This window comes from Anser brachyrhynchus (assembly GCF_964034855.1).
Source record: "Anser brachyrhynchus genome assembly, chromosome: 3".
Lineage (NCBI taxonomy): Eukaryota > Metazoa > Chordata > Aves > Anseriformes > Anatidae > Anser > Anser brachyrhynchus.
The window spans coordinates 119,063,459-119,079,145 of record NC_137696.1 but is presented as its reverse complement, the minus strand read 5'-3'; the positions used below and the strand labels follow the sequence as shown (position 1 = coordinate 119,079,145).

Sequence of the window (15,687 nt, the reverse complement as noted above, 5' to 3'; positions counted from 1 at the left end):
TTTTGGGGAGCAGTTGGAACCAACAGCGAGGAAAAATCAGGAAGGATGAGGTAAGTTTTGTGTGAGTTAAGGACTTTACATGTAACCTTTGCTTTTGCACAAGTTCTCCTGCAAATGCTGACCCCGCTTGCAGCAGGGATCCCTGCACCTGAACCACAAAGGTCAGAGAGGGCGATGTGAGGAGCTCTGCCTTTCGTACCGCTGGACCCCTGAGGTATTTCAGCCCCAGGAGGCAGCCCCCCAGGACAAGGTGACCCTCCAGGCTGCGGCCACCTCCTCCGGGGCCCACAGCCAAGCCCTCCGGCTGTGACAACCGAACCACACACCCGGAGCTGCCTCTAACCCACGACCCAGCCCCCGAAGGAATTACCCTCACCCAGCCATCGGGGCCACCCCACAAAGCATCCCCTAACCCTCAAGGCCAGCACCGAGCGGGCACCAACACAGCAGCGCCCTCACCCCGTGCCCGCCGCCCTCCTCCCCGGGCGGCCCCCGCCTCCGCCGCCATGTTGTGGGGCTGACTCCGCCGCCACGGGAGGCGGTGGCGAAGGAGGAGGAGGAGGAGAAAGAGGAGGAAGGCTGGCGGGCAGCACGGAGCGAGGAATTCACGGACAAGGCAACAGGTACCGGCGGCTGGGCCTGAAACCTCCCCTCGAGGCGGCCTCGTCCCACCGGGAGCGGGGCTGAGGTGCGGGGAGCGCCTGCTGCAGGCAGCCCTTGGGGCCGGCTGCTTGGTAGGGGACGGGCGTGGGAAGGAGTGCTCGGGGTTTCTGTTAGGCCGAGCTTTTTTATTTATTTATTTATCTTAAGGGCCTTGTTTTGGTTTGTTTTCGTTTTGTTTCGCTCTCCGGCCGGCGGCTGGCAGGGCCGAGGGGGCTGCCCCCTGGGGCCGGCTCCAGCTTCGGGTGGTGAAGTTTGGCCGGGGTGTGTGTGTGTGTGTTTGTGTGTGCTTTTGAAGGCAGGAATGGAAAACAGCGACGGTAGGTCCTGCTGCTGCTCGCCTGTGTTTTATTAATGCCCTCCCCGGGAAGAAATAGCAGTGTCGGTGCCCCACCGGTTGGTGTCTGCACCGGGGAGCCCGCTGGCAGAGCTGGCTGATGGGACGTGCTGAGAGTCTTGTGGTGCTGGTGGGTTTGTTTGGCGTCGTTTTTTGGGAAAACTGGGAAAATGTAGAGCTTGGAGGGGTTAAATGTTGTTGATGAAGCCGTGCTCTTTGTAAATAGATCGCTCTTCCTTGATCTGAACTGTACGCAACGGGAGGTAACAATCCGGAAAATAAAAGGAGGCTGAGGCGCTTGATGCGGTTCCCTGAGCGTTGAGGTAGCAAGTTAAGCTTTCGGTGCCCCGAAACGGTTTGCACAGCACTTGACGCTTTGACATCTGTCACATTACAAAACTTGAAAGTAGATTGTGCTTTAGATAGTTCCCGTCATAGTACGCATGCTTGTAACAGGTCCCTCAAAGGCGAGTTGAAAGTTCCCCGTTTACAGCGCTGGAGTGAGAAGTTACAAGGTGTTGCACTTGCGTTCAGGCTGCTGTATCGCATGCGTCTCTTTTGGGAACCCAGGGTTCTTTAAACTTGTTTTGTTCATGCTTGCCTGTGGTGGCAGCAGCTCCCGTGTTTGTATATACACAGGAAAAACACAAGGCATGTTAAGAAGTGCTCACATACAGCTTTCCTGTGGTGTGTTTATAAGATTTGGTGGTACATGAAATGCATTTTTCTTTGAAATTTAAAGACTTCAGCTGTGACAAGCATCTGAATCCAGTGGTGCAACAGTGACATTTAGAAATAACGAGCAGTAGGAACTAATTGTATAAATAGGTAGCTGGGCTTCGTTATTTTACTAAACTTCATTTTTGTTTTCATGCTTCCACTTTACTTCCCCAATTGGTTTGTCTATTATTATTTTTAATTCTAAGCTGGGGGGTTGACACCACTTCACCTCTGGATCTTTAGAGAAATATTTACTCAGACTGTAGGCTCTGTATGACGTTAGGAGAATTATATGCATACCTGCAAACATGGATTTGGACTGCTCCATGCTCTCTGCTACACAGAAATTTTGGTACGGTTAGTCTTCTAAATCAGGTGCTTAAATTAGATCAAGTGGGTATGATTGATTTTCCTTTTAATTACTGTCCTGAGGGAATTGCATTTATTATTTTCTCCTCTTTCTATGCAAGATCTAGGGTATGAGATATGTCCCGGAGTGAATTGTTAGTTGCTACTCTAATATAAAGAGAATGGTGCTGTAGTCCTATCAGTAACAAAAATGCTTTGTCTCTGGCTCATTTTTGCTTATGGGGTTGTCTGTCACAGGTGGTATTATGCTACCAGTGCTTTATGGGCTGCTTGTTCTTTTCCACCACTCTAATATTTACAAATATTTCTGTTTGTGATCTTTAATAATGAGAAGTGAATTAGTTTTGTTCTGTAGCAAAGCAGCAGCTATCAAAAATGAAGTTACATTCTGTAGGTGATGGTAATTCTTCGTTCAGCTACTGCTAGGGGAAGTGGGACGGGATTTGAAAAGTGAAAGGTAGCTTATGTGCTTGACTGGAGGCATTGTGAAAAGCTTCACCCCTCTTGAAAGCAGGTGTCTGTTACGAAAAGACCTTGTGATAAGGTCCTGAAGAGGAGCACATTCCTGCTCACTGGTTCCTGTTGCAAATTGACACGGATGTCTCTGGCCTGAGAGAGAACCTGCTAATTAACAGTTTGCAAATCTCCGCAATAACCTCATGAAATGCGGTTTGATCAGTACATAAAATTGAGGAAGACAGCATTTCATGACATTTTCTATGAAAGTCCTGAGTTGTTCTTTTTGCATTTTTTTTTAAACTGGCTCGGAAGTTGGACGCATTCATTTCTGGCCTATTTTCACTTGAAAGGAAATACCTCAAATATCTCAGTTTTTAAAATACCTCCTAACTGCTTCCCTTTGCTTTTATTTACCTAAAACATAGGCGCGGGATGATTTAGTTTGAAAGGGGCTTCTGGACCTTATGTGGTCCAACCCTCGCTAAAAGCAGGGCCGACTTAGGTTGCTCAGAGCCACGTCTGCTCAAGTTGGGAATGCCTCCAGGGGCAGAGATCCGCAGCCTCTCCGGGCAGCCTTCTCCTGTCTGGCATCCTCTGCACTTGGCGAGTGCGTGCCATCCCGTTGCCCACATTGTCAGCGAAGACGTTAAGCAGTGTCAGCCCCGAGGAGCGTCGCTGGTGGCAGCCAGCTGGGTTTCATGCTGCCGATCACAACGCTTCGAGTCTGGTTTTCCACCCAGTTTACAGTCAGCCTGTTCAAACTGTGTTTCTCTGGTTTGGCTCCCAAGGTAAGGATGCTGTGGGAGACTTCTTGAAAGTTGCTGTGAAGTCCAAATAAGCGGTACCTGCTGCTCTCCCTTCATCTCAAAACAGAAAACAGAAAGGAAAATACAGTTTTTTCCAGTAACCATCTTGTTCTTTGTACATGCCTCCCAACAGGATTTGCTCCGCAGTCTTTCAAAAGACTGAAGTCAGAATTAAGCTTTTATATTGCTGAATTGTCCCTCTTGCCGTTCCGGAGGATGGGTGTGATATTTGCCTTTTCCAGTCCTCAGGACCTTTCAAAAACCATCGAGAGCAGTCTCGCAATGACCTCAGCCAGTGTTCCTGGCAGCACTGGTCCCAGCTTTGTTCTGTGTTTAGCAACTGCTGTAATTTATTGTTTTCAAATGATTTTGACTTCCGAAAGCCGCTTTCAGTTCATTGTAATGCCACATCTCTTGGCAAGGTGATTAGATGATGGATCATGCTGTATTTTTAGTTTTGAGGGGGAAGCTTGGCATAAACACAGTCCTTTTGGGAAAACAGAGAGCAGTAGCTTGCTGAATTTGTGAATTTGTACTGTTGCTTTTAGTTTGGAGCACTCGTTTCATGTGGCTGAATGATGTGAGAAAGTCAGCGACCTTTCTTTGTCTTTTTCCTTGTCTTAAGTGACCACTGGCGATTATAAAGATAACAAAGATAATGTAGAGTTAATTAGGGAATTCTCTTTTATGGCATTGACTTATTTCAAGCAGTATCACTTGTCAGTAAAACACTTAACACAAAGTGTACTGTGAGGTTCAGAGGTTGACCCTAGGAATGATAAAACTGTGGTTGCTGTATCCTTTTTAGCTTCAGAAACACATTGCCATCCTTTACCCTTTAAAATTGTATTTTCCTTTTGTACCCTGGTTGCTGATAGCTGGTGCAACAGATGATATGGGGGAGAAGCACTCCTGTTAGAGTACAGTCAGATTTTCTGAAGTGCTAAGCAGCTGTTTTAATTGATCTCACCATTTTCAAATGCTTATTTGCACACATTTTAACCATGAATACCCCTGGAAACCTCCTTCTGAATCCTCATCACCTGTGGGGCTTATCGCTGATGGTAAGTTCAGTTTCTTTGGATTGACAGACCGATGTAAGCTGTAATCCTAAACCAGCTGTGTGTGAGCAGCACCACTGGCAAAGCTTTGTTTCCTGCGGCTTTGGCTGTCTGAATCTAATGAGATGCAAGCTTTAGGAGAAGTTTTCTCATGGTTTGTATGTTTCGAACAGCTTTCAGCCAGATGGATTCTCTGGTGTCTAATATTGGTACTCAAGCATACACCCACAGCAGTCTTTTTCATAAATGGGGACACTAAATTTGGCAGCATCTTCTCTGCCTGGCTGCCTATTTTCATGAATCTTGTAGGCAGTTAATATTTTTGCACCCTTCTGTCAGGTTTGGTTCGTGTTGATTGTGGGTTTCATCAAAGCGCACGTTAACCACTCAGCTCATACCCTTAGAAAGCCAGGCAAAAAATGTAAGCGTGCTGCTTACTAGCATATTGTTCTTTCATTGATTAGCCTATCGGGACTTTTTTTATTCTCACATTCTTTAAAGGTAAGTCTTTCTGTAGAAAACAGGTTAGTTGGTTTTATTTCATGAGGCATCTTCGATTCTTTTTATGTTTACGCATCCTTTGCCATAGTGCAAGATTACACAGGGACTGTAGCAACTTGTTTTTCTGGTGCTGTTGTGCCATTAGCACCAAATGTTCAAAAGGTGCGGATTAACTCACAAATAGAAATGAATCATTAAGTGGATGTGGAGCTGATGAAGTTTCATTTTTATTCAACTTCAGAAGGTTTAAGGCTCTTGCAGTGTAGAAATACAATCAGGCGAAGTTGCTTTCTTGTATCCTAGAGCCAAAGCAGAAGGTTGAGTGTTCATGTAGACGAGCCCAGTGTTGTGTAACCCCTATTCTCAGAAGCACATGAAATTCAAATGACGTAACCTGATGACAGTAGCAGCACACCACATTGGAATTACTTAATAGGGAACAATTACCTGAGAACTATTTATAATTTTTTTTTTTGCAGTTACAGCTAGTTGAAAAAAACATTGTTGGTTCAGGTAAGTCGCTGCTGCTTTGCAGTACCAAGAGCAGCAGATTTGACTTGGAACGTGCTGGTGTGGGATTTTGTTGCTTCAGCTTTGGAAGTAGCAGATGATAACTCTGAGTTGGCTCTTTGGGTGAAAATTTTCGGCGCTGATGCAGGTGGAGCTTCTGAAGTGCTGTGGCATCAGTCATGGGCGATATCTGTAAGTGATTCAACAGTGAGCGTGAAGTAATGCTTGGGAAGAACAGGAAATGGGAGTTGTTATTCTTTGTTTCTAAAAATATGACAGCTGCAATGCAAACAAATGACATTATGGCCATATTAATACATGCAGCAAGAATCAGAGGTGATTTCCAATGAAAGTAGTTTTTGTCTTCTCTTTCAAAGGTCAAGAATTTTACGAATACAAATCTAAAACTCCCCTTTTTTCCACCACGCTTCTAGTGTCCTCATATTATTATGAACTTATTAAGCTAGAACAACTGTCTTTCTAACTATGCTATACTTTAGCTCCTAGGGACTTCACACGACACTGAGACCTATGTCTAACTCCAGTGATAATGATTCCCTAAGTTCTTGAAATTTGGTTGCAATGCCAAAATGTTACTGGTGTGCCGTAGAGCTCAGTATTAAAGGTTAAGTGACCAAATTTCAGTTGAATGTCCCTTCTTTTTTTTGTCTTTCGTGACCTAGAAAGAATGTTTTTCTTTAGCTAGCAAAGCCAGACTTCCTCTAAATAACACTGGGGATCCTGAAAACTAATTGTTACTTTTAAACTAATAATCCTTCAATCATAATATTGTAGGTTAGGTATCTTGTGCTTCCAAATGTGTCAGCCACGTATGTTTTAAGGAAGAATGTGCTTTTACCCTTTTGTTGCCCGTTTGGAATAATGACGTAGAGTTGTTTTTTCTTGCTTTGACTACATAAATTCTGATCTTTTGCTTTTTTCACTCATGTGGCTTACGTGTTTCATCAAAGATAAACTCTGTTTCTCCACTTTACAGACCTCTTTTGGTCTGTCTCCTTTCTGCCTTCCAGCTCACTCGGTTTGGAGGAGCAAAGCCTGTGATGGGTTTGTGCACCTGTCCAGCTTGAAAGCAGATTCTGAAAATGTAAATCCAGGTGTGGCTTATTTTTTTGCCTTCTTTACTTTTACAAATAGTGAAAGATTGTCCTCTGCTGAGCGTGATTGCCCTTATTCTGTACCTTGTATTTTATGCTTACCTTTAGCAGCTCGTGAATGTTTTGTGTATATTTTGAACTGTCACCAGGGTCTGAATCCCAAGCAAAAGGTTAAGTAGCAGCTCTTGTATCTAAAGCTGAAGATAATGTAAGAGTTCTCCTCTTTCTACTTTTGCTTTGTTAGGAGGCAGATTTCACTTGTGCTTTTGATGGAAGGGTAGGAGGGAACTCAAAACTTACTTTGAAAAAGAGTGCATGACAAGATTTCACAGAGATAAGCTCTTAAATAACCTGCCCTGAATGTTTCTCAACTTGGTAGGAATGAGAAATAACAAAGAGAAAGCTCATGAAAGATCTGTGTTTTGCCTAAGTCCACACTGACACAAGTAGGAGGCTCAGTGTGGAAGCTGAGAACTGCATTTTTCGAGGCGTGTGGACCCCACAGAATGGCATCGTAGGGCTCTTGTGCAATGCTTGCGAAGTATTAGAGGAGAAAATTGTGTGTCTCAAAACAGGATCTAGAAAAAGCAGCATACGGAGTGCAGAGTCATGCAAATTAGGAAGTAGGAAGCAAAGAAGGCAAGAGAGTATTTTAAGTTACCACCCATTCAGGAGCAGTTGTGTCTCACTCAGCTTCTCGGGAAGGTTACGATCTGCAGCCTGGAATTCCTTCTCAAAGGTAGAAACTCTTTGTTTCATCTTGGAAATAATCTACCCTCTGCCTTTTTTGTTGTTGTTTTTGCTTTTGCTTCTTTTTATTTTATTTTTCCTCTTTTTAACAAAGCAAGTGGAGGTGTTGATGTCTTTCCCTGTCTGGAATCAGGTTAGTGAACACATTTTTTCGGGGTGTGGCAGAGCTGGGTTGAATTCCCATCTTTTCCTGAGGAAGTTCATGTACACATCTCCTAGGAGGGAGCCCTGGGATTTCAATAGTGAACTTCCCAAGGTGGGATTCCCATTCCCTCCTTCAAAATTTCTTCTTTGCGAGGAAGAATCAAAGCTGTGGTGGCAGGGACAGACAGGGACCTGCGTCTTTCCAGCTTGATGATGGAGATTTTCACATAGCAGGGTGAAGTCCCGAGTTTACATTGCCATTCCAAACACTGTGCACGGGTTTCCTTAAATGGCTGTGCAATAAAATGTGGGAGTGCCTCCTCCTGAGAGGAAGGAAAGATGGATTTAGGTCTCCAGAGACACAAGAGAGTTGAAATGGGTCTTGATATTTTCAATCAGTACTGTCAAACTGAGCAGCTGTCTGTAAAAAAAACAAATAGTAAAGAAGTAAACCCATCGATATTGACTACACAATTATGTTTTTGTTCTTTTAGCAGAAGCAGTGATTCTTTTATTTTGTAGGGCATCCGTTTTGCATGGTCAGTATATTCAGAAAGTGAGTCGGTCAAGGTGGGCAGGAGGATATATCTCTGAATTCCAATGAGATTTAAACCTTTTTCGAGCTAGCAAAGTGAGCAATCCAAGTGTTAGGAGACTTTTATAGTTGGAAACTAAATTAGATGGGAACAGAGGTTTTTAGGCTTGTAGGTTGGCATACACCAGCCAAATGCAAACCAAGTCCCATAAAATGAATAGTCAAGTGACTCTTACTGGTTTGTGTGCTGTTCTTTTATTGGGAGAGTTTTTTCTGTTAACTTCTTTTGTGTCTTGACTAACATCTGAGTCAGATTGACTTCGATGGAATAAAGACTAAAACCTGGTTCATCCGTGACAAGTACGACATAGGAACTCCTTCAAGCGGAGATGCCCAAACTGGTATCTGGACCATTTTAAAGGCGTTATTGAGGTGGTTCTGGATTACTTCTGTACCAGTTCTAAACTGAACTATGGGATAAAGTCCCAAAGAGGACATTTGCTCTGGTATTTTTTGCTTGTTGACTTAGCAATCACCTGCATGGAGGCAGCCTTGTTTGGAAGAAAGCTTCTACCCCTTGGTGGTTGGCACTGATCATCTGATCGGGTTGACTTGTTTTCACTGCGTAGCATCAGCAGCTTTCCTGTACTGCCACAGCAACCACCAACAGAGCTGGAATAGGATTTTCTTTCTTGGCATTACGTGTCCTGCACCTGTAGGCAGCACACTGCAAAGGGAGGATGAGCTGGCAAGAGGAAGGAACTGGGGTCTGCTTGGCAAGGGGCAGGGAGGGGTAGGTTGGAGCATGAATTTTGGGTCCCCTTGGGAGAGGAATGTAGTTAGGAAAGTGGAGAATAAAGGAGTAAACACATCTTTACTCCTGAACGTTGTTGGTCTGGTGCAGAGAGTCGTGGTACCTGGAGCAGTTGCTGCTGGCTGATTCCGTAACTGCTGCTGCTGGTAGTACCAAACAGTGAAGTGTGGGAATTTCTTCCATTAAAACTAATCTAATTTTTGTCCTGGTCAATAGCTAGCAGCACTTCTGATTCTTGTTGTTCATAATGCCCTTAAAGATCCAATTAGATCTCTGCAGTTACCTAAAATCAAATCCAGTTGTGAGTCTTTGCAATCTCACTTAAAGGCAGAATAGGAAGGATAACATAGCTGGGATGGCATTTCCTAGGGGAACAGAATTAACTAGCAGTGTCTCTGACTCAAGTCTGTAGGATTGCTACTTCTAAAACCTTCCTTTCAAGGCATCTTATGATTTCTAAATATGCTTAATTCGTGAAAGGCCTCACCTGAATAACAAATGTGCTCTGCTGTGAGCCTCCTGCTGCAGGGAGTGCATAAACCAGAAAGTACAAAACAGTAGGGATGGAAAATTATACATAATTAGTTCAGTAGCAAATAACTGTAATTATGCTTTTTACAGCAAATACTTGTCGGAAGCAATATTTTTTTCTGTTCTGTCTTAATCACTGTTTGGAGGCAAGTCGCTGTATGACAGTGAGCAAAGAAGGGACCTCGTCACTTAGGGTTAAGTAAAGTATTTAATACATCCGTATTTTTTTTTCTTCTCGAAATGTCAAAATGTTAACTAAGGCTTGCAGTGCACTTATTCACAGTAGCAGAGGGGAGTGGAAAGAGCTAGTGATCTGCTAGCTTCCAAGATCCACTTACTCACTGTCTTACTGGTGTGGATGGGCGTTGTGAAACTGGCCGCAGTCTTTGTTGAAGGGGCCAGGTCAGTGTGTCCATCTCAATGAAGAAAATCAATTCTTGGTCTTCCAAGATGTTTTTTTATTATTTTATATATTTAAAATCAGTAGACTTTTCTACACAAATGTCTTGAGCAAAGAGGCATGTTGGGCTGCGCTGGTTTATAATGCCTGACACTTAACAAGGCAGAGAACTACATGGGTATCGCGTTATCGCTGTCTGCTTTGCCAATACCAGCAGTTTTTGTATCGTCCAGTTCTACAGGTGTTGCAAAGGGAGAATCAGTCAACTGCCACTGCGGTGCCTGTGCTTGCTAGTGGGCTCTTACAGCAGAAATCCTCAGCGTGACTCCTTGCAGTCTGTGAGCGAGGCAAAAGAGTAGGAGTGGGTCCAGCCGTGCTGCTTCTGCGCTGCTTGCTTGCTTCCAGTCACAAGCGGTGTGCCAGAACCTGATGCACCAGACCTTCATTCCTACTGAAACTATGTGGCTGTGGTTTCTCTGAGAAATATTTTGGAAAAACAAAACCAAAAAAAAAAAAGGTTTAGGTATAAATATTAACAAAGGTTGTGGTAAGGCTGTTCTTCATAAAATGGCAAACAAAAAAATAAGCCTACAATGGAAGAGAGTGTTTTTTTTGTTTTGTTTTGTTTTTCTTTTTTTCCCTGCATTCTGCCCAGCTCTAATGCTTTCTTAGTACTTCAGCACAGTCTCAAGTTCCCCCCCTCCTTCTTGCGGTCTCTTTATTTCTCAGCTTGTCTCAACTATAATCAATACTGAGGGAGGGAGCAGAAGCTGCAGTTCGGCACATCTGACACAGTTAGTGCTTTAAGCATTAGGAGCAGTCAGATCACTTGTTTACAAGAACTTGTGGTCCTGCTATTTATACATAACATCCCAGTTTTCCTGTTTTCGCCCTAAATGGCAGCAGGACTCACTGTAGTCTACAGTGTTCAGTGGGACGCTTGATACAGTTCTTTTACAGGGTGGATTTCGTGCTGTTCCTGACGTTGCTTCTTATGGCTGAAGCTGATAAATGAGTTCACCAAGCACCTCTTCTAGAACATGTTGCAGAAACAAATCTTTTCTGAGATGTTCTGGTTGTAATGGCCATTTTGTCACCTTTATAGTAGGGGATACCGCTTAGGATCTTTGTTGTGTAGAGATTTCTTTCTTAAACATTTCTGTATGTCATTAGATTTCCCTGTAGTGTAATAAGGTTATTTGGAAATTCAGAGCTTTCACTGTCATTAATGATTAAAAGTTATCAGAGCTGTTTTAAAATACACGTGTAAGTTTGGCCTAAAGCAACAACGTTTTCCTGAGATTCCTCCCTGTAAATAAACGGTCCACACCTGTGTCCTAAAGGTGCAAGATACTTTTACAGGTGGTGAGAGCAATTTGATTTGGAATGTGTAAACTCCTTTTAACTTTGATATATGCATAATAACTAAGCCTTTGGGGCACGCTGTGGAAACTCAGAAGGCTTGTTGAAGGCAAGCGAATCCTCTGAAAAGGATTGTTTCTGCAGACCTGTGAAAAAATGTGTGAACTTGGAGTTTACTGGGCTGTTTCCTCCTTCCCTCCTCCCCTAAAAACAATTAATGGGGGGAAATTATGTTGCAGAGATGCTTTTATTTTCCCTTTTTTAGCTTCAGTACAGCTTGTGAATCTATCCCCAGTGAAGCACATGTGTTTGGTGTAACCCTGGTGTCAGAAGGGAAGGGAGCTTGACAATAATGAAGTTTAACTTTATTGTAAGTTGTATATAGTTTTTAAAATATATATCTTGAGATTGAGGGGGTTTAAGAGTGAATCAGTGTGTTATCAGACATTGTGCATTGTACCTTGTAATTACTAATTTAAAAACTCAAGAAGTGACCTGCAAAAAAAGGAAAATAAAGTATGTTGGAGGAAAGATCAGATGCGTGGCCTTCAGCCGTTAAGGCTGTAAATCTGCAGCAAGGTACGGATGGGTGGAGGTTTCTGTCGAAAGTGCTGGGGATGTTCTTCAGCATCCCGCTTTTCTCTCCTGGTTTCTGTTTTAGCACTCCTTGGCAGAACAGCTTTTGCAGAGAAACATGCTGTAGAAATGTTTAATAACATTGAAAGCATTTGTCGGGAAAGCTATTTATAGACTTCAAGTGTCTCTTGCTAGCTTGCTGGTAGGGCCTAGGAAGGGATGCTGGAAGCAACCTAAAAATACCCAAATTCATTTTAGAATTCCTCTCTTGGAATAGATCCATGCCTCCTTTTTGCATCTTTCTGCAGCTGATGTCAAATGACACCCTGGGAGATTACTTGGACTCGTCAGTTGTTTCCATTTGTATGTGTGTGTGTATATTCTGTATATGCAGTATATATCTTATATATATCTATATATGAATGTATAATGCATGTGTCAGTGTATACATAAAAAATACCTGAGAATGTCAGGTGTCTTAGTGATACTGCTCTGTAATGTGTTAGTTTAAAATATATACACATATATATATTATATATATATATATATATTTTTTTTTTTCTGTATTGGACAGGTATGTGTAGCACCACAGAGCAAGGTAACTTCAGATAAAATACTGTTTTCCACTCATTTTGGGGGGGAACCAAGTGCACGTGGCTGTGATGTTTACAGGTGATCCAGTGGGAATGGATGGCTTATGTCCTATTGCAGTTTCCTGATGTTAGATGTTGTTTATAGGATGTATAAATCTGTAAATATTTATTAAAATGAAATTATAAATAGTGCATAAACGTATATAGAGAGGATTACTGACAACTGACTCCAGGTATTTTAATTAATTTATTTATTCATTATTTTTACTTCAGAAATGCACAACATACCAAAAATGCTCTCCTGCCCACAAGTAAAACCGGAGTGCTTTCCAGTTGTGGGGTTTCCATGACACAATGCGCAGTAGTTTCCTTGGGGGTGGGTGAGCATGGGGACATGATCTTTCTGTACTTAAAGTCCATGGTTGTATTGAGAGGTGCAGGTTTTTTTTTGGTGTGGGAGGAAACAGATCGGTATCTGAAGAGGGGGTGACAGAGAGGTCTGCGATGTGGTACACTTGCTGGAGTGGGGTAACAGTGATCAGCTGCAGAACTTCATTTCTGTAGCTTCATCCTGAACAATAGTTTCTCCGTGTAGCGTGCAGGCTAATGATGTGTAAGCTTCAGTGCTTAACTGAAATTATCTCACTCAAAGCAAGAGCTCTCTGTGCTGTCTTAATTTGACGTTTGTAAAGCGATGCTTGTGCTTATCCCTCAGATAAGTTCTAAGTTAATAGTTTGCAGTGCCAAAAAACTAATAACTTCTATAGGTGCTCTTGAAATTATACATCCTGGAAAAACAAGACAAGTCCTAGTGCTCTGACATTTCTTGTGAGGAAAGTGATTTATAATGAGACCCCCCTTAAATGCTTCCTGCAGTAAAGTCTTCCTGCAGTAGCCCAAGAAAAGGACTGACTTCATGGTGTTGGTTTTGGAAAACTGACTGCAAGTTTTTATTAGAACGAGTCCTTTTTTTTTTTTTTCTCCTCCCAGAATACATCATATAGGAACATTTTTTTGTAAATTGCGTTGGAGGAGCTGAGTGTGTGAATTTGAATAGTGATTGTTCTTCCAATTTTCTCAACAGAAGCATTCTATTACAGAGCTGTATGCCGAACTGTTTTAACGATATACATAAATATTTACCAGGGAGCGCTGGAAAAGATCTGTGAGGACACGGAGTCTGTCTCCTCACCAGGGGAGGATTGTTCGCCACGCCATATGTCCTGACATGTTGTCAACTGTTTGTGTGCGTTATGCAGGAGCTGCTAAACAGTTGGTACTGTTTTCCTTTAAGAATGTGCCACTAGGTTCAAGACTGCACTGCACACCCTATAAAAAAAAAATTAAAAAAAAAAAAATATCCCCCGCCCCCTCCCAAATGTAAATTCAGCTCGTTCAGCAGCAGCCTGAAGCCCTGCATTGTTTGCTATCGGAAGTGGGAGCTAAAGGGGACAGACATTCCCCCTGCTCAGCGGGAGCGCGCAGCGACGTTTTGCCCTTGTTGCATTATTAATGGCACAATGTTTTTATGTTGCAGATGGCTAAGAGCTAGCGAGGCAGATTCAAGACCATGATGGCTCAGTTTCCCACAGCCATGAATGGTGAGTAGCTGGGTTCGGTTTGTTTAGGTAGGGGTGGGGACGTTTGTCTTTATTTTTCGTTTAAATGCTGATATTAAAAATAGCTGATTTTAGTACCTGCAGCAGCGTTACGGTCAGTCTGCTGCAGTTTGCTTCCTGTAGCCTGACTCGGACTGTAAGACTTGGAGAAATTCAATACAAGCCTTATTGTGGCATAATTTAGATACAGATATGCCTGGAGCATCTAGAAATCTCAGATTATCTACAGGGTTGAGGAATGTGTGACTTGTATTATGAATACTGGTTGACTTCAAGTGGGGAATATGCAAAGTAATAGTTGATTAAACTTGCATACCTTTTGTGTTACGTAAATCAGCACAGAATGTGTTTCATTGCAATATATTATGCTATTTACTTTAAGCCAAATATATTTGAACTTATTAAGTGATTTACTACTATTTACTAAAATCATCAGACTCTTTAAAAAGAAAAAGTTAAGATTTTTCCTCTTGATTCTGCACCAGGTACTATAGAAACTTTTGGATTTGTTTCTTGGTGATTTTCTTGCAAAGATGTATGAGAGATGAAACTTTAAAATTGTGTGTGTTCGTGTGTACATGTATATAATGGAGCTTGTTATTTTGAAAGCAAGCTTATATGTGAAGTCACAAGTTGCAAATATCTGCTAAGAAATTTAATGGTTATGTGCTGCTGTCTACAGAGCTGACCAAAATGAAAAGACAAATATAGCAGCAATGCTTTGCACTTCAGGTATTCCAGATACTGGGTTGAATAAAAAGAAGTATTTATCTCATTTATCTGTCAAGGTTACTGCACGACCGAGAGGTCTTTATTTAAAAAATTTAGTCATCGCTGCTAAAATGAGTTAGGAAAATAAGCTAAAGTGTTTTTTAGCAAACGAAGTGCGTTCAGATTTCAAATTTAAACTCTTACATGTTTCACATGTGCATAAAACATCTTGTGAAACAATTTGTGTGATCAACACCTTTTTTATGCAGTCAGCTGCAGTTTGATCTGGACTTTGTTTCACAGACTTAATAAAAAGAGAAGTAAAAAGGGTTGATGTATCACATACAGTAGTGAAAGTATCAGATTTCCTTGCACTTGGTCATAATGAAAAAACATTTTTTTATTGTCGCATACTCTTTGGTCCCCAATTTAAAACAAGCAAGCAAACAAAAAACACTCTTCATGGAGGATACAGCTTTATGTTCTTGGCTGCCTTTGTGGTTGACCTATGCATAAAGTGTCTTTTTGGCTTGGCTCTTTACTCCTGGATGCTGCTGGAGGACAGCAGTGAGCAGGTACATGACTCGAACTCAGAAATCTGCTATAGTTTGGGAGAGTGGCCCTTGATCTGGAATCCCTTGCACAGTACTCTCCATCGGCCTGAAGGGGAACTATGCCAAAAGATGCAGTTTTATTCTGTCAGTAACAGAATTTTTCTATGTTTAGTGAGAGAATGTAAGTAAGAGCAATAGCAGGCAACAGTTAAATTGTTCCCCCTCGCATAAATTTGAATGATTGCGTGTAGTTTTGCAGTCATTTGTCATCAGAATTTGATTAAATTTGAAACAAGTCAGGTGGGTTAAAAAGAGTAGTTTTAATGTGATTTCTGAATAAATACTGAGCACTCTGCTACTGAAATCATTCTTCCCTAATCCATGTTCCTCTTCTCTGCTACTTCCTACTACTGTTTTCGTTCAAAGTAGATCACCTACGTTTACCACTCACTGCTCAGTGGAAACCTCCAACTATGGTATTACACCTAGGTAGTGAGTGACTTCAAGCACTGGATGAAGAACGAGGTTATGCACGTGGCAAGTAAACCATTAGGCAGTGC

The 15,687-nt window shown here is 42.2% G+C and overlaps 1 protein-coding gene across 9 annotated transcripts in view; it reads left to right on the top strand.

The window, feature by feature from the left end:
- The first annotated feature begins 244 nt into the window (after positions 1-244).
- Positions 245-15,687, top strand: part of ITSN2 (intersectin 2) — an 81,202-nt gene continuing 65,759 nt past the window's right edge. The window contains exons 1-2 of one of the 9 annotated variants that reach the window (XM_080587345.1): positions 245-623; positions 13,781-13,844. In XM_080587345.1, the coding sequence (XP_080443471.1) occupies positions 13,814-13,844 (31 nt within the window). In that variant the 5' untranslated portion in view covers positions 245-623; positions 13,781-13,813. Of the gene's footprint in view, positions 735-772; positions 981-6,683; positions 7,278-13,780; positions 13,845-15,687 lie in introns of those variants that run through there. The other 8 variants (XM_080587351.1, XM_080587350.1, XM_080587349.1 and 5 more) reach the window with 8 other exon arrangements.